The 16,259-nt window shown below is 41.6% G+C and overlaps 1 protein-coding gene across 1 annotated transcript in view; it reads left to right on the plus strand.

Moving 5' to 3' along the window:
* ATRX (ATRX chromatin remodeler) overlaps nt 1-16,259 on the plus strand; it is a 57,980-nt gene extending 41,721 nt beyond the window's left edge. The window contains exons 25-34 of the mRNA XM_031064689.1: nt 341-494; nt 836-939; nt 2,436-2,544; nt 3,537-3,714; nt 5,430-5,624; nt 9,923-10,072; nt 11,328-11,453; nt 11,991-12,086; nt 12,551-12,679; nt 13,416-16,259. Coding sequence (XP_030920549.1) covers nt 341-494; nt 836-939; nt 2,436-2,544; nt 3,537-3,714; nt 5,430-5,624; nt 9,923-10,072; nt 11,328-11,453; nt 11,991-12,086; nt 12,551-12,679; nt 13,416-13,694 — 1,520 coding nt within the window. The 3' untranslated portion in view covers nt 13,695-16,259. The remainder of the gene's footprint in view (nt 1-340; nt 495-835; nt 940-2,435; nt 2,545-3,536; nt 3,715-5,429; nt 5,625-9,922; nt 10,073-11,327; nt 11,454-11,990; nt 12,087-12,550; nt 12,680-13,415) is intronic.

Below are 16,259 nucleotides of genomic sequence, written 5' to 3' on the forward strand. Positions count from 1 at the left end.
CAGGTGAGAAATTTTTGTTGCCCCCATTCCAGTGACAACATCTTGTAAATGTGTAAGGGGTGGAGAGTGTTGTATGCAAACCATTTACACACAGAGATTAAATGTGTTAAAGGAGGTACATTATGGGCAGGCTGAGTTTCTGTCTCTGCATCCCTGAAATATTTAACTCTTGTAATTGCTGCTAGTGCAAATGCTGTTTTTTCTTTGCCTCTCTAACTCTTTTCATACCAGTTAAGTCTGATAATGAGGGAACAATTCTGTAGTTCAGAGCATTTAAATGAAGACCATGTTCTCATGTTTATTTCTTTTTCTTTGTTTTTTTGTGGTTTTTTTTTTATAGGCAAAGCTACATCCTCTTCCAATCCTGGTAGCCCAGCTCCAGACTGGTACAAAGATTTTGTCACTGATGCAGATGCTGAGGTGTTGGAACATTCTGGGAAAATGGTGCTGCTCTTTGAAATTCTCCGGATGGCAGAGGAGCTGGGAGACAAAGTGTAAGTTCTGGACGTGTCATTGAAGACTTCAGGAATATGTTATATTATAGTCTTCAGGAATATACTATATTATAGTCATATATATATGACTATATATAAAATATATTAGTCTGACAGTGTTCCCCATCCATCCACTCTTCATTCTGCTGTTTTCTGAAACAGCCAAGCATGGTATACTCACTTTTGTCAGAGATCTTCCCTCACCTGCCTGTGCCCCACTGAAATCTTGCTCTCTTTGTCTCAAAGGTCATATCAGAGGGAGGAGGGAACAAAACTGAAGCAGTGCAATAATTAAAACAACTCCAGAGATGAATTCCATGTTTCCCTGTTTCTTTTTTCAGCCTAGTGTTCAGCCAGTCCCTGATATCTCTGGATTTGATAGAAGATTTCCTGGAGCTGGCTAACAGGGAGAAATCTGACAGAGATCAGCCTCCTATCTATAAAGGTGAGTGTCTCCTTCAACAGCTGCAGTGCTCAGAGCTCTTTCCCAAGTCTCTGTTCAGTGCCCATGGAATGGTTTGAAATCAGTGTTTCCATGAGGATGCTGCATGCTCTGGGCTGCCCCTGAGGCTGCCAGGGTTACTGGGCTCCCATTGGGAACTCTCTGATTTCACTCTCTGTCATCCAGGCTAAGCAGATTTAATGTTCACATCTCAGAGAAGGCATTTTGTTAAATTCTGCACAAAAAAAAGATGTTAAATTCTGGTGTGTGGCAGATCCTGATCCTTCCTCCTGGGAGAGAGAGAGTGAAGGGAAATGAAGCTGCTTTAAAGCAGTGTGTAAAATGTGGAAAATGTGAATTTAGGCTTTATATGCACAGCTGCAGGTTGGCTTAAGGATTTCATAGGGAGCAAGTATTGAATCAGTTATTATGCTAGTGATGCTCAAATGGCATGGAATGCCTCATTGAGATGTTCCCAGAGCTCTTGAGGGTGCTGTTCCTCCTTGCCCAGAGTTTCATTCCCAGGACATGTGGATTGAAGAATTCCTTCAAGTCTGCCTTTCCTTCCCAGTCTGTCACCAACTCTTCCATGAGTTTGCACTTGAGATAAGGGAAAAGTGGCTCAGTGATGGTGACTGCAGATCTCCAGGATGTGTCTCTCACAGATTTATTGTTCCTGCCTGTTGCTTCCTATTCTGAATTTTGTCATCTCACACATTACAAGGTGTCTTTTTGAGGAGTTGTGCCTTTATTCTGAGATTTTAAAGAGGTTGGGGGTTTCCACGTGTGGTAGCTCTGGCCAGCAAAATTAAATCATGACAAGGTTCAGCTTTCCTGACAGAACTCACCAATTTGCCTCTCTCAATGGATTGAATTGAGCAGTGCTGCTCCCAAAACCATTGTTTTCTTTATGATTGATGGCTCAGGGGTATTAATTTTGTGTACCAATACCTTGATGGCCAGAGAAGATGGAAGATTACTGAGAGAAGAAAATCTTCCATCAGCTGTGGTTATTTTTTCCCCCAATCTGACAAGAAGCTGCTGTAACTCACAGGGTAATTAAACCCAAAGATTTTGCTAGATTTCAGTTCCAAAATGAGTTTGACCTTTGAAATCTCCTTTGGAGCATTGACTTCTCATTGCTGGTTGAGTGGGAGACTGACACTGGTGCTGTAATGTGAACCTGCCTGGATCCATTGGAAAAGTGCAATTACAGCACCTAAAGATGAGATGTAACAGCATCTTTGTGACTTCTAAAATTAGCTTTGGCTCCAAGTTAAGACATAGCTCTGCAAATTCATAAATACAGCTAGAAAGTGTGAAAAATAAGAGGACTTCCCCCCATCAAAAAAAGCTCAGGTATTTTCAAATAATTAAATTTAAATTTAACCTTAGAACTATTTTTTGATTATAAATTTCTGTCTTTAAATTCCAGTTGGTTACCAGTCTGGTTATTTACATCATCAGCATTTTCATAACTTTGGCTGTTGCATTTGCAGGTGAAGGAAAATGGTTCAGAAATATTGATTATTATCGCTTGGATGGCTCCACCACAGCTCAGTCCAGAAAGAAATGGGCTGAGGAGTTTAATGATGAAACTAATGTGAGGTGAGATCTCTCCTGAGATAGATATGCTTTATTTTCCCCTTTTTCTTTCTTTTATTCCCTAGTTATTATTACTTTTATCGGCTTAATGACCTCAGGACCAGGCAGATGGTGATCAGAACTCACACAGAAAACCTGCGGGAATGTGTCACTGACTTCAGATTTTCCTTGCTATTTTCATTGTCCAATTGTACAATTTTTAGATTGTAACCAATTTAAATCAGAGACAGTGTTTTTATTGCATGTACTTAAAAGATACAAGGACCTAGGAAGGCTGTGCAGTCCCTGGGACACTCAGGAGCAAATTAATTCTTTCAGCTGCCTCCAGAATTGGCTCCCAGCCCTCCACTGCTCCTCTAAAGTGGGATTTTCAAGTCTGATTTAGATGGAGAGGTACAGACTTGTATTTGAATGAAGTTAAGGAGCTTCACCTTCCTAGATTTGTTTAAAAAATAAAGTATGTAATCATGGTACAGTCATTTATAATGTGCAGGGGAAAAAAGTTAAATTAAGAAGTGAGCTAATCCAGTGTTGATACTTTGAACTAGTTTATTCTGTCAGGTGTCTGTCAAGAACTGGTTCCAAGGTGAACCAGAGTGAGATTTTTCTGAATCTCAAAAAACACAGATATATCAAAGAAACAGTGTCATTGGAGAGTTACCCTGAAAGTTTGCAAGCCAGGAAAGAGTTTCTATGGCGTGGAATCTGCCTGTTTAAAATTAGGGTTTAATTTGATATAACTAATTTTATTAGAGCTTGAAAATGCAAACCCCAAAGTTTTTTCTTCCCCACCGGTTTTTCTTAACAGCTCATTTGCAAAAGGCCTTGATGTGTAGTTCTGGGAGAGTATGTTTTGCTAAAAGTGTTGCTCTTGTAAAATCTGCATCTGTTTTATGCTTAATACATTATTTTAATGAAGTTTTAGAGTTATTTCAATGTATGAACAACAGTTATTTTCCAAAATACTCAAATTTTGCCGCTCTTCTCTGTTCCAGAGGCCGCTTGTTTATCATATCCACCAAAGCAGGTTCCCTGGGAATAAACCTGGTGGCTGCTAACAGAGTCATCATCTTTGATGCCTCCTGGAACCCCTCCTATGACATCCAGAGCATCTTCAGGGTGTATCGCTTCGGGCAGAACAAGCCTGTGTTCGTGTACAGGTTTTTGGCTCAGGTACTTTTCTGCTACACTTTTTGTGCTCTTTCATGCTGCAGTCAAATTTGGGAGCTGGGACTGTGGGGGCTGTGCCTGTTTGGGCTGTGTTAGGCTCTGTAGTGACCCAAGTTGATCCAGTCACATTCCAGCTCTGATCTGGAGCAGGGTTTGGCCACTGAAGCAGCTCATGAAGGAAAGAGTGCTAAAATAAATGACATTATTTGCTGTGATGTAGCTGCAGCTCTCTCCAAAGAGAGCAGCAGGCACAACTGCCTAAGGATATTTCCTGAGAATCACAGTGAGGAACCTCAGAGAAAGAGAAAACAATTCTTATCCCTATTCTCTGCTCCTGTTGTTTTGCACATGTGGAGTGTGTTAGGAAAATTATTTACCTGAAGGGAGTTCTTAATTCAATTCTAGTGATGGTTGTTTATGTTTATTGGCCTGTTAGGTCCAAGCTGTGGTGTCTGTCAGAGGCAGTCATGGGGTTTTCAGTAGTATTCTTTTAGTATCTCTTTAATATAGCGTAGTATAATGTAATATAGTTTTAACAAAGCAATTGTTCAGCATCCTAAATCATAGAGTCAAATGGCAATCATTGCCTGCATCAGGAGCTCCCTACATTCAATACTGTGAGGTCCCCCTTGTCTGACACTTCATTAACCAAATTCTGGAATTCCAGCCGTGATTCACATGTCCAGACCAGACTCAGAACAGGAGTCTCAGCCTTTTTAATTTGCACACCTCTAAAAACTCTGACTGGAGCAGTCCCTGCAGAGGATGGTGGTGTTGTTGTTAGGGAATAGCCCTGCCCAGGGCAGCTCCTTCTGCACACCCTGATCGTCCAACTGCAGTGGAACCACATGGATACAAGTGAATTTTTATAAAATTGTATCCTGTCTTATTTGAAAACACCCTGCAGATGTTAAAGATGGGTAATAACTCATGTGGACCCTGATCTGTGCTTTAAATAAGGCCATTGTTTCTGTTGGGAAGTGCCTCTTCAGCCTCTGCTTCCTCAGGTGTGACACAGGAGCCTGGAGCCCTTTCCCAGGAGCACTTCACACTTGATCCAGTCCCTCTTTCCATCCCAGCTGAAGCAGATCCTTGTCTGGGACATGTTACTGTCACAAATGGGGTTTTTCTTCAGGCTGCAGTTTATTTTTGTAGTTTTCTCTGTGCACTTTTGAACCGTTGATATCCTTTTTAAATTATGCTGTTCAGAACAGGCTGTGCTGTTCTCATCCTTCTCAGTCATCTTTTTTTTCAAAAAATAAGTGATTTTCCTTTTTTTCATCAAAGATCTAATTTTTTTTTTGTACACAGCTGTGGTGAATTAGGCTTGACTGGCTCCCTTGCCCTCTCTCCTCCACCACAGTGATATGGTATCTGTTTTCCTTTTCACAGGCTGCTCAAAGCAGCAAAATAAGGTACACGCTGTGAAAATTGCCATTTTTTGGTCAAAATCGTACTTTGGGGAAATGAAGCCAAACTTGATCTCTTAAAAACACCACTAAAAGACTAATTTTCTTCCTCTAGTCACCAGCTAGATGACATCTGTCCCATGCACAAAAAAGGTTCTTTTTCCTTTTATTGCCCAGCAAACAAACAGCTTCAAAGTGGCAGAAACACAGTCAGGGAAACAAGGCATAGAGAGCTGCTGGGTGGTTATTTGGGCTTTTTTGCCACCTGTGAGCATTGCTGTGGGTGAGCAGTGGGTGTTGTGTGTCCAGGGAACCATGGAGGACAAGATCTACGACCGGCAGGTGACGAAGCAGTCGCTGTCCTTCAGGGTGGTGGACCAGCAGCAGGTGGAGAGACACTTCACCATGAACGAGCTCACTGAGCTCTACACCTTTGAGCCAGACCTGCTGGATGACCCCAACTCGGAGAAGAAGAAGAAGAGGGACAGACCCATGCTGCCAAAAGTGAGTGGTGGCCATCAGCAGGGATTTTGTGCTGTAAAAACAACCTGGGTGTGTTTAAATGTGTTGCAGGTTTGTGGTGTAGAGCGGTGCTGGCTGCTTGGAGTGGAGGTGGAGAGCAGGAAACACAATAAAATCCATAATTAATAAACAAACCCTCAATATGCTGGGTGAGGAGTTTCCTCTCAATGTCATGGACACTCTGAGAGAAGGATACTCATGAAAAGACCCAACTTGTCTGGGTGAGGAGTTTCCTCTCAATATAATTGACGCTATGAGAGAAGGATACTCATTAAAAGACCCAACTTTTAAGTCAGAACAAAGACACTTTTCCCCCATTTTGAATGAATACAAGTTTTACTGCATGAAACTGTGGAAAATTCAAATTAGCATCTGAGTGGGTGCTGGTGAGACCCAGCACAGCCTCAGTTTGTGAGAGGTGGCACTGGAGGTAAGAGTCATCTTAATCTGTGTTTTCCTTTGCCAGGACTTTTTGGGTTTTAGTTCCCTGTTTAATTTCCTTTAATAGAGATAAGAGTTGCACTTAGGTAAGAATAAACTTTATTCTTTATTTTATGCTTTTTCTCCAAGTCAGTTTGTATTTAAGATTAGGCTGTGTGTTTATATTTCATTTATACTCTCTGTGTTTGTGGGCTGCTAAAGACTAATTCATCCTTTGGCTGTTGTGGAATTCTCTGCTTCTTGCCATTTGGAACACATCAGGGAATGGCCTGTAGTCCATGAACTGGTTAAATTTCTGTGGTTTGGTCACTCTGCAGTGTCTGGGCATTATATTATATAATTAATAGTATTTTATCTTTTTTTACATTCTTAGTTAATTCATGCTTTGTGCACTTGTACCTCCACAAACAGAGCCAATGCAGCACCATTTGCTGATGCTGCTTCTTATTTTAAAAAATGCAAAAATAACTCCAAAACTTGTGAAGCAACTGAAACTGTTAACTTGAAACATTGATCAATCCAATGCAATAATTACATTTTGAAGGTTTCTGGTTTTCTATTACAAAATAAATCAGTTAATTAATGTGTTTATAAACTCAAAGCTTGCTCCCTCACTCAGTATTAAGTTCACTTTAATGCCATCATCAGTGTAAGGTTTGTGCAAGTCAAGGTGAAGATGAGCTTTTAACCATTTCCTGGCTTAAGTAGAGCAAATGTGGGGACTGGACTTGTTTTTGTGTTGTCTCATGGTTTTAGCAGATGATATTTTGTCCTTTTTAAGAGGTGCATCTCAGTACATGCTGCGTGTACATTTCTAATTCCTTTTTGTTTGATGGCTGAAAAGGCTGTAAATAATCAAGTTAAATTCATCTGTGCAAGGTTCCTCAGCCATGAACTCAGTTAACTATTCTTATTTCAGTGTGATTTTAGCAAAGCTGCATCATTCAGCTTGGTTATTAATCTCCTTAGCAATTAATTTAACAACACACAGCATTTTTTTTAGGTTGATTAAAAAATGTGTTGATAGGAACACATTTTATTGTAACACCAAGTAATTACACAGCATTTAGAGACAAGAATTCTCTTTAAGATCTTGTACCATGAAGGCAGGCTAAAAATACCATTTTTTGTGCTTTTACATTATTTTAGAGTGCAAGGGGAGAGCAGAGTCCTCAGAACATGGGGACAAGGAGGTTTGAAAGTGCACCTTTTAGAACTGCCCCTTTCTGGAGGGAAATGTGAACAGGAATTAGGGGAAATGTGTTCCATCTTCTCTCCAACCATCTGAGCACAAATGTGGAAAAACCTGTGGGGATAATTGGTTTTGTTCTCAGAAATCTGCCTGGCTCCAGGGCGTCCCACAGTGGGAAGGGTCTGCAGGAATCCTTGAGCCAGGATTCCTGTGGGATGAGGAGGAATAACTCAGAGCTGAGTGTTGGGGTGCTTCTGACTCCTTTTTCACTTCCTGGATGGAAGAAAAAGACAAATATTCAATTATTGTGTTTTAAATGAGATGGGAGAATTCATTCTGTATTGTTTTAAAAGCAAGTGAAGAAACAAATCCTGCTTGGTTTTAAACTAGATCCTTGAGAATTTTGGCTTTACAACATCCAGCTTTGAGTCCAAGAGCAGTTTTCTTGGTTAAGGGGGGAGAAGGTATTGAATGCTTTTATTTTCTGTAAAAATGGCAGTGCAGATGTGCAGTCTGTTGTTTTCCTGGAAGATTATTCAAGTTTCATGTCCAGTTTTAATTGGAGCAGCAGTTTTCTGCCCTCTGTGGTCTAACAAGACCTTGGGGTGTGGAGATTCTCAGGGAAGAAATGCCTCTGGTGCTCCAGCCCCAACTGCAGAGCCCTCAGAAACAGCTTCTGGATACTTGGGCTTAGCAGAATATTTATAATACCAATGTGGTTCACATCAATTATTTACTCTTAACTTCCATTGTTTGATTCCATTCATCCCCTCTCCCTGCCCAGCTGGAAAGGGCTGCTTTGGAATTTCAGTCCAAAAAAGGTTTCTCAAGGCTGAATGATCACTTGGTCACCTTTGCTGTATTGAAGTATAGAAATAAGGATATATTTCTATAATTGTAATAGAAATATAATTTCCAGGATAGTTCAGTACAGTCCATGAGCTGGACAAAGGCAGTGTTGGGGCACTGGGTGTCCCTCAGAACTGGCCCTGCTGTTCAGAATGAGCCCTGGGCTCATTCCCCATTCCTCATTCAGGGAATTAGCCTTGAAGGCACTTAGCTTTGTGAATTTTGATCTCAGGATTAGAAGAATTTGCTTCTTGTTTAATTTTTTTTAATTTTTATTTTTAGCTTTAGTATTAAATATTTAGCTGGTTGAGAAAAACCTGTGAATTGCAACATAACTTGCACTCCTTCATGGAAGATTTCCTTTCTAATACAGTGATCTCTCTGTAGCATTTAATTTCCATCAGGATTTTTAAAAGACAAATGTCTTCTTTAAAATTCAACCCCCTTTTTCAGCCTCTCTTAATATTTTCATTAAAATTCAGACCCTTCTTTCAGTCTCTCTTCATATTTTCATTCATCACCAGGATTTCATCCTAAAGCTTACAAACCAATTGAGAATCATTATTCTATCAGCAAGCTAAACAAATATAAAGAAATCATTATTCTGATGGTTTTTAATGTGTAAGGTGGATTTAGTATTTTTTTTAATTGTACGATTGAACTAAATGCATCCCTGTTTTCAAAGTTCCCATCATTGAAGTCAGCACAAAACAAAATTTAGGCAAAGAAAAGCAAAGCCCCGGTTGGATGTAAATGACAGCGCCCAGCCCCCCAAAGCCCCCCTGCTCTGCTCCCGGTGCCCTGCAGGGTGCAAACCCCACCCTGGATGTTCGGGGAGGAGCTGGTGATGGAGAAATTCACGCCAAACAGGAGAAGGGTGGGACAAAGAGCAGCTCACTGATAATTGGTTAACGGAATTAACATTTCAACACACAGAAACAAACAGCTTTGTGGAGCTGCTGGGACAGAACCCCTGGTCAGGACTTCCACACTCAGTTCCCAGAAATCTGTTTGTTTGTGGGTGCTTTTTTCAGTCATTGTTCAGCTGAGATTATAAAATGCCAGGTGGGATGGGCTGGATTCCTGCTTGTGCAAACCTGGCACAGTGAGGGCAGGACCTGGAGAGGCTCAGATTCCTCCTGGACTGTAATTCCTCTCAGGAGTGGTTCAGTGATGGTTTCATATTAGCAATTTTAGCATGAATGCTGTGGTGTGTTGGAGCTTTCTTACTTTATGAAGCTCATCAGCCACTCAAGTCATGTAAGAAACCCTGTTCAAGAATGACCTCAGGAAAGAAGCTCCTCAGGTGCAGCAGGAGCAGTTCTTCAGAGTTCTGTAGGGATCTTTCTCTTCATCTTCTGCAGCATCACCTTGCCTGTCAGACAAAAAGGTTTGACTTAAAAAATCTGGGGATGTTGGACCCAAAGTGGTGCTCAGTGTTTGAAAGCTGTGGAGCTGCTGTTTCTGTATAATAAATGCAGATGTATTGATGGGTCCTGTCTGTTGCCCAGCCTAAGCAAAGGAAAAGCCACTGAGAACATTCCATTCTTTTTAGGTGCATTTATTGTTGTGGAATCTGAGTGCATTCCTGTGGTTTATTAAGTGGCTGCACTGTCATCTCTGCAACAGATTGTTAATCCATTGCTCTCCCTCTGAGGAAAATTGTACTTTTAAATGATGTTCCAGTTTTACTGTGGTGTGGAGTGCTGAGAGCTGTGTGTGGAATGGGGAGGGAGCAGGAGGGGGGCACAGGGCAGAGCTGCTGAGTGACTCCTCCTGCATCCCCTGATTTGAGCAGGACACCATCCTGGCAGAGCTGCTCCAGATCAACAAGGAGTACATCGTGGGGTACCACGAGCACGACTCACTCCTGGACCATAAGGAGGAGGAGGAACTCACTGAAGAAGAGAGGAAGGCAGCCTGGGCAGAATATGAAGCAGAAAAGAAGGTAAAGCTGTTTAATCTGGTTTGTGTATATGAAAATAACCTTTCCAGGTTTAGAGTCCCAATAACCTTTTCAGTTTGTCTTTGGATAATTAAAGATTTTTACAGACCGAGAAATAAATTTGAAAAGCAAATATTGACATAGGAGACATGGAGATACTGTGTCTTTTTTGCTCCTTCAGTGCTGGTTCTTTCTGTGTGTTTGCTTTGCTACTTTCATTACAAGTTCCTTTCACACCTGCAGTTTTTTTCTAATTTATGATGTCCTGTGTAACCCCTCTTTTCCCATGTGAGGGTGTCCCTGTCAGGGGCTCTGTGTGACAGTGTCACCTTCCTGAGCTAATGCACACATTAACATATAAACCAGTGCTTGATAATACAACAGAAATCTCTGAAATTACAATAAGGTGGAACTCTGTTCCCATTTTGTTGCCCTGTGCCCTGTTATTGTATCAGATACAGTTGGTGGTGATTTATCCCCACTAATTGGGTGTGTGGGGTGCACCAAAGCTCTTTGTGTTCCTAAAACAAAAGCTGTGCCTTTACCCCTGACAGGGTCATAAGGGCAGTTTATGGGATTCCACCAAGGTTGAAATTCTCAATCAGATTTGTTGGTGTTACCCCAAATTACCTTTTGAATTTCAGTGGGCCAGGCACCTTCAAAAGCCTTCCACTAAAAGTACAAAAAGTGGGTGTATAAGTTGCCAGTGATCACTGATGAAAAGGTTTGGGGAGGGAAAAGAAATAAGGAGATAAAGAGTAAAATCTGAAGTTGCCTGATGAGAAATCCAAATGGGCAATGAGCTTTACATTCCTGAACAAATTGTGCATTTTACTTCTTCAGAAATTCATTTCAGGCTGGTAAAACTCTACATTGTAAAGTAGTGGGTTTTCAATATAAAAAATTATCTTTACCAATTTAAGCTGTACTGATAAGCCATGATCATTTATGTATCAAATATTGACAAGCTAAACTCAGAGATTATTGAAGACTGGAGCTTTGGTTCCTCTGTGACTGAAATGGGGTTCTGAGCTGAGTTTTGGAAACCTCCATGCTCAGTGTTCAGGGCCTGTGGCTGTCCCTAGAGCTGCTCTGGCTGTGTGGTTATTGCAGAATTATCAGTGACCAGTGCAGAATTATCAGTGTGGTTATTGCAGAATTAACAGTGTGGTTGTTGCAGAATTATCAGTGACCAGTGCAGAATTATCAGTGTGGTTATTGCAGAATTATCAGTGACCAGTGCATTCTGTGTTTCCAGGGCCTGACCATGCGTTTCAACATGCCCACAGGGACCAACCCAATGCCCACAAATTTCAGCTCTCAGACATCATATATTCCTTACAATTTGGGTGCTCTGTCAGCAATGAGTAACCAACAGCTGGAGGTAAGGAGCACTGTGTTGCTGCAGGGGTTTTCTCTCACAAATTGTGGATAATGTCAGTCTGAAATATCTACATATGTTTAATAGTTTGGAGGTTTGGGGTTTTTTTTGCATGTAGCCTTACTGAAGTTGAACTTGCATGTATATAAACCTATACCTGGGCAGATTGTCAGGATTCTGGAGCATCACCTGCATTCTTTGCAGACTTTAATTACCACTTTCAAAATTGTAACATTTTCAAGTCTGTATGGTAGAAAATTTACCTGGGTTTTTACCATTCTCATGCTGGTCTGAAAACCTGTGGGTACAAAACTAGGTTTTTACAAATGCTGTCTACAAATTGTAAGGTTTATACTTGTTGTTCAACTGCTCTGTGCTAAAATTCAAATAGATGGCAGCTTAGACTCATTGACTTGTGCAAATTGAGAGCAGAGAGGTAATTGAAGCCTAGGTACGTACAAGAGGAAGATTAAGAAGGCTGGGGAAGAAATGCATTTGTTGTTTCTGTGCTTTATAACTGATGTTGTGGTGTTTTCTCAGGACCTCATTAATCAAGGAAGAGAGAAGGTAGTGGAAGCAACCAACAGTGTGGCTGCAGCAAGAATCCAGCCCCTTGAAGACATCATTGCATCCATAGTGAGTGCAGTGGATAACCCTGGGCTTAGATCAGGAGTGGAAAAACAAAGATATTGCTACTGCAAATAGTCATCCAGCTAATGCAGTGCATTATTAATGAGCATCATTTCCAGTTGGGAGTGACCTTTATCCCAGCAGTAACCCTTGGTGGTGTGCAGCTGGCACAGAGCCTTACAGGAGTGGCACTTTAGATCCCTAAATATTTGCCATGCTCTGAAAATGCTGGTTTTTCTAGAAATCAGAATAGCAATTGCAGGCAAGTAGTTATTGTATTTTGTGGACTGCTAATTGCCAGTTAGAAGAACTAATAACTGCTGGTTGTGGTTCTGGTGAAGCAGTTCTGCACTCCCTGGAAGTTGGGCTGGTTTAACTCTTGGTGCAACTGCGAACATGACACAGAGCGTCAGTTACTGTCAGGTTTTTGTTCAAACCACCGGTGCCAAGAAGGTTTTTTTGCTTTCCAGTGGAAAGAAAACTTAACCCTGACAGAGAGCCAGGTGCAGGCCCTGGCCCTGAACAGACAGGCGAGCCAGGAGCTGGACGTGAAGCGCCGAGAAGCCATTTACAACGACGTGCTCGGGAAACAGCAGATGGTAAAACATCCTACATTTATTTACCTACTGTCAGAGTTTGAATGAGGATCTTGTGTGTGTTCATTCCTGAGCTACGAGTGTATATTTAGGCACATCAATAGCCCTCACAGAGTGGTCAGCAGTGTGCTGGAGTTCATTGCTTGGCCTCAGTGAGGGAGAGGTTCGTGAAAAAGCCACTCGCCAGGGTTTGGAGCTGAAGGGCTTTGCTGCGAGGTCAGGAGGAGTAAAGAGAAATCTGATTCCCAGAGCTCAGCCAGCCACTTAGGAAACACATCTTAGAGAGTGTTGGTAATGTTGTTTTAGCTTAGAATTACTTTGCAGGATCTGAAAGTTGCCCAGATGATGTCAGAGGGAAGAGTTTTTCTCTCAGGCAAACAAACACTGACAGTGCACAGGCGGGACTTTCAAAGGGAAGATGAATGGTACCTGACAAATGATGATGTAACTTATACCTGGGAATAATTTCACAGTAGAGTACATGTTGCCATGGCAACTCACCTAAATGCTGCCTGCAACACAATAGCCAAGTCTTCAGGAGAACTGAGCCCTAAATGCTGTTACTAAATGGTTTCTGCAGTAATGGGCTGCTGAATGCCATCACATTAGGGATGGTGATAACAATGGGGCTTTTTCCCCCAGCCATGCTGTCCCTAACAAATTGATTTCAGCTCTGAACCTGATCCTGGGAGCAGGGGGCCGGGTGGTGCACTCAGGCAGCTCTGCTTTCCCTCCACAGTTGATCGGCTGTGTCCAGAGGATCCTGATGAACAGGCGGCTCCAGCACCAGTACAACCAGCAGCAGCAGCAGCAGATGTCCTACCAGCAAGCAGCCATGGGCCACCTCATGATGCCAAAGCCTCCAAATTTAATCATGAATCCTTCCAGCTACCCAGCCATAGATGTGAGAGGAATGTATCAGTCAGTGTCTGGTGGGATGCAGCCACCACCCCTACAACGAGCACCACCCCCAATGAGAGGCAAAAATCCAGGGCCTTCCCAAGGGAAATCAATGTGATTTTGCACTAAAAGCCTAAAGGATTGTTAAAATCAGAGAAAGAACTTTTATTTTTTTAGGAATCAATGGCCTAACAGAACTCAACTGTAAAAAAAAAAATTAAAAAGAATAGTTTGGTTGCTCCCCTTAAATACCATGTTGCATATTAGTGTTTCAGCTTTGTTTAAATAGGTCACAATGTTTTCCCTGTTGTCAGTGATGTTGCCTAGAATCTTCTTACATATGTTGAGTACAGGAGATAACAAGTTGTTTTCAGTGAAAACAAGTCCTCCCCTTACAGTAGCATCTCCACAGGTTTCCTGTCTAAACTCCTACGCTTGCTTTTCATGGCTGCAAAGCTTTGGGAAGCTTAGGAAGGACTGCAGGTCTGTAAGTTCAGTCTGACATATGTGAATTGAAAACAGCTGAGTTCTTGATTAGAGTTGATTCCTCAAATTATGGAATACTTTTCTGCTTACCCATTTCTTTCTATTAGTGGGAACGTTGTAACAGAAATAGTTTAGTTTCCTTCACAGGTCATCTGTGCTGAATGGAACAGGAGCTGAAAATGCTCCCTGAAACAGAACTGAGTGCAATATTTGTAACTACTACTGCTCTGAGACACAGGGAACTGTGCATCCAGCCTTAAACAGGACTGGGCCTTCCCCAGTCTGCTGCCATTTCTTATTTTCAGTTCCATGTGATGGAATAACAGCTGATGGTCTGGGAGTGGGAGATGCTTTTCCTGCACAGGCTGATCCCTGGCTGTGGAGTCCAGCACAAAGAACATTTCTGTAACTCCTTCCTGCTGGTGCTACTGTCTCCTCCATTGCCGGCAATGGGGGACGGGCCAACACAACTCAATTCCTGTCTTTTGGGGTAAAATGGTGGTGGTGGCCAGGGTCAGGTGGCCTGTCAGAGAACCCCCTTTAACGTGGCACAGCCACTGCCCATTGGAAATCCATACAAAGTGCTGTAGCAACTTCTGGAGCTGCCAGAAGCGTGAAACGACTTTACTGACAGAGATGGGGTTATGCACTCCTCCCCATCCCTTCAGTTGTGTGAAAACATGGGTTAGGACACAAAGAGCTTGATTTTGCTTTTGTTTCTGTTCTGGTTTGGGGGTTTTTTTAATGTAGGCCAGAGATAAATTTCAGGTTTATTCTATACCATTATCACTCTCTTTGCCCACACTTGTTGTGCTTGTCAGGTTCTTATTAAATACAAATAGGGCTTTCCTTTGCATAGACTTTGGGTGATACTTACCCCCCAAAAAAAACCCCATTGATCATCTGGGGGCACAAATAAGTGGCAGGAAAGTGGAGGTGGTGGTGTGTGGACAACACAGGGCTCTGGAGACAGATGGAGGCGGTGGCTCCACATTGTGCTGGACTCTTCTGATGCTGGTGTGAACTAAAATAAAATCTTTTTGGTTTCTGGGAAGTTTCTTGCAAGAGTTTGAGTTCTTGCCCTGAATGGACAAGTTTTGCAGATGTTCCACGATGTTTTGGTGTGTGACTCACACTTGGTTTGTGACGTGGACAGAGGTTGGTTGGGCTGCTGCAAGCCCAGCTGACAACTTTCTGTCTTGGACTCTTTGATGACAAGATACCACAAAAGACCCTCAGTGTGTTCTAGTGCTCTGCCAGCTCTACAGTTAACTCTGATCTGGGGGAGGGAGCAAGGAGAGACATCTTGGCACTAGAAGAGACAAAAGTGAGATGTTGAGACAAACATTTGAAGGCAAATGTACTCTGGGTAACTGTCACCGATATTCCTACGTGTTGTGAATAAGAGAAGTACTTTCTACCAAACCTGGGAATGTTAAGTGGAGTTTTACAGTAACTCAAAGACTTAAATGTGGAAGTTTTAGGCAACATTGAAAGGCACATTTTATTTCATCCTGGACAAACCTATGGATAACAGAAGACTAATGCACAAGAAGGAATACAAGATAAGCATTGAAGTAAAACCTGGACCACTTTGCTTACGTTTCTCACTCGACATTTTAGCTGCATAACAACGTGCTTTGAGTATAACATCAGGCTTTAACCAGTACTTAAAGACAGAACATACATCAGTAAGATAATAAAAGGCTCATTTTTATATTTGTTTTAGATGTTTTAACTAGATAAAAATGGCTTAAGATGACAAATAAAAATGTTGCTTGTAATACAGTTTTGCCTGCTAAATTATCCACATTTTGTAACCTGTTTATTCCTTTGGATGTAAAGCGTTTTTGCTTAGTATCGTGATATTGTATATGTTTTGTCCCAGTTGTATAGTAATGTTTCGGTCCATCAACCAGCTTTGGCTGCTGAAATCATACAGCTGTGAAGACTTGCCTTTGTTTCTATTAGATGGCTTTTCAGTTCTGTATTAAATATCTTAAGTACTATAGAAAAGGTGTCCCCTCTTCCTATAAGGCTGTTTTGTAATATATATAAGGACTGGAAATGTGTTTTTAAAAAAGAAGAAGCATTCAAGTATGACGATATACTATGTGTTTTCACCATTCAAAGTGCTGTTTTAGTAGTTGAAACTTAAACTATTTAATATCTCATTTAATAAAGTGACCAAAATACA

This window comes from Geospiza fortis, unplaced genomic scaffold (genome assembly GCF_000277835.1).
Source record: "Geospiza fortis unplaced genomic scaffold, GeoFor_1.0 scaffold744, whole genome shotgun sequence".
Taxonomy (NCBI): Eukaryota; Metazoa; Chordata; class Aves; order Passeriformes; family Thraupidae; genus Geospiza; species Geospiza fortis.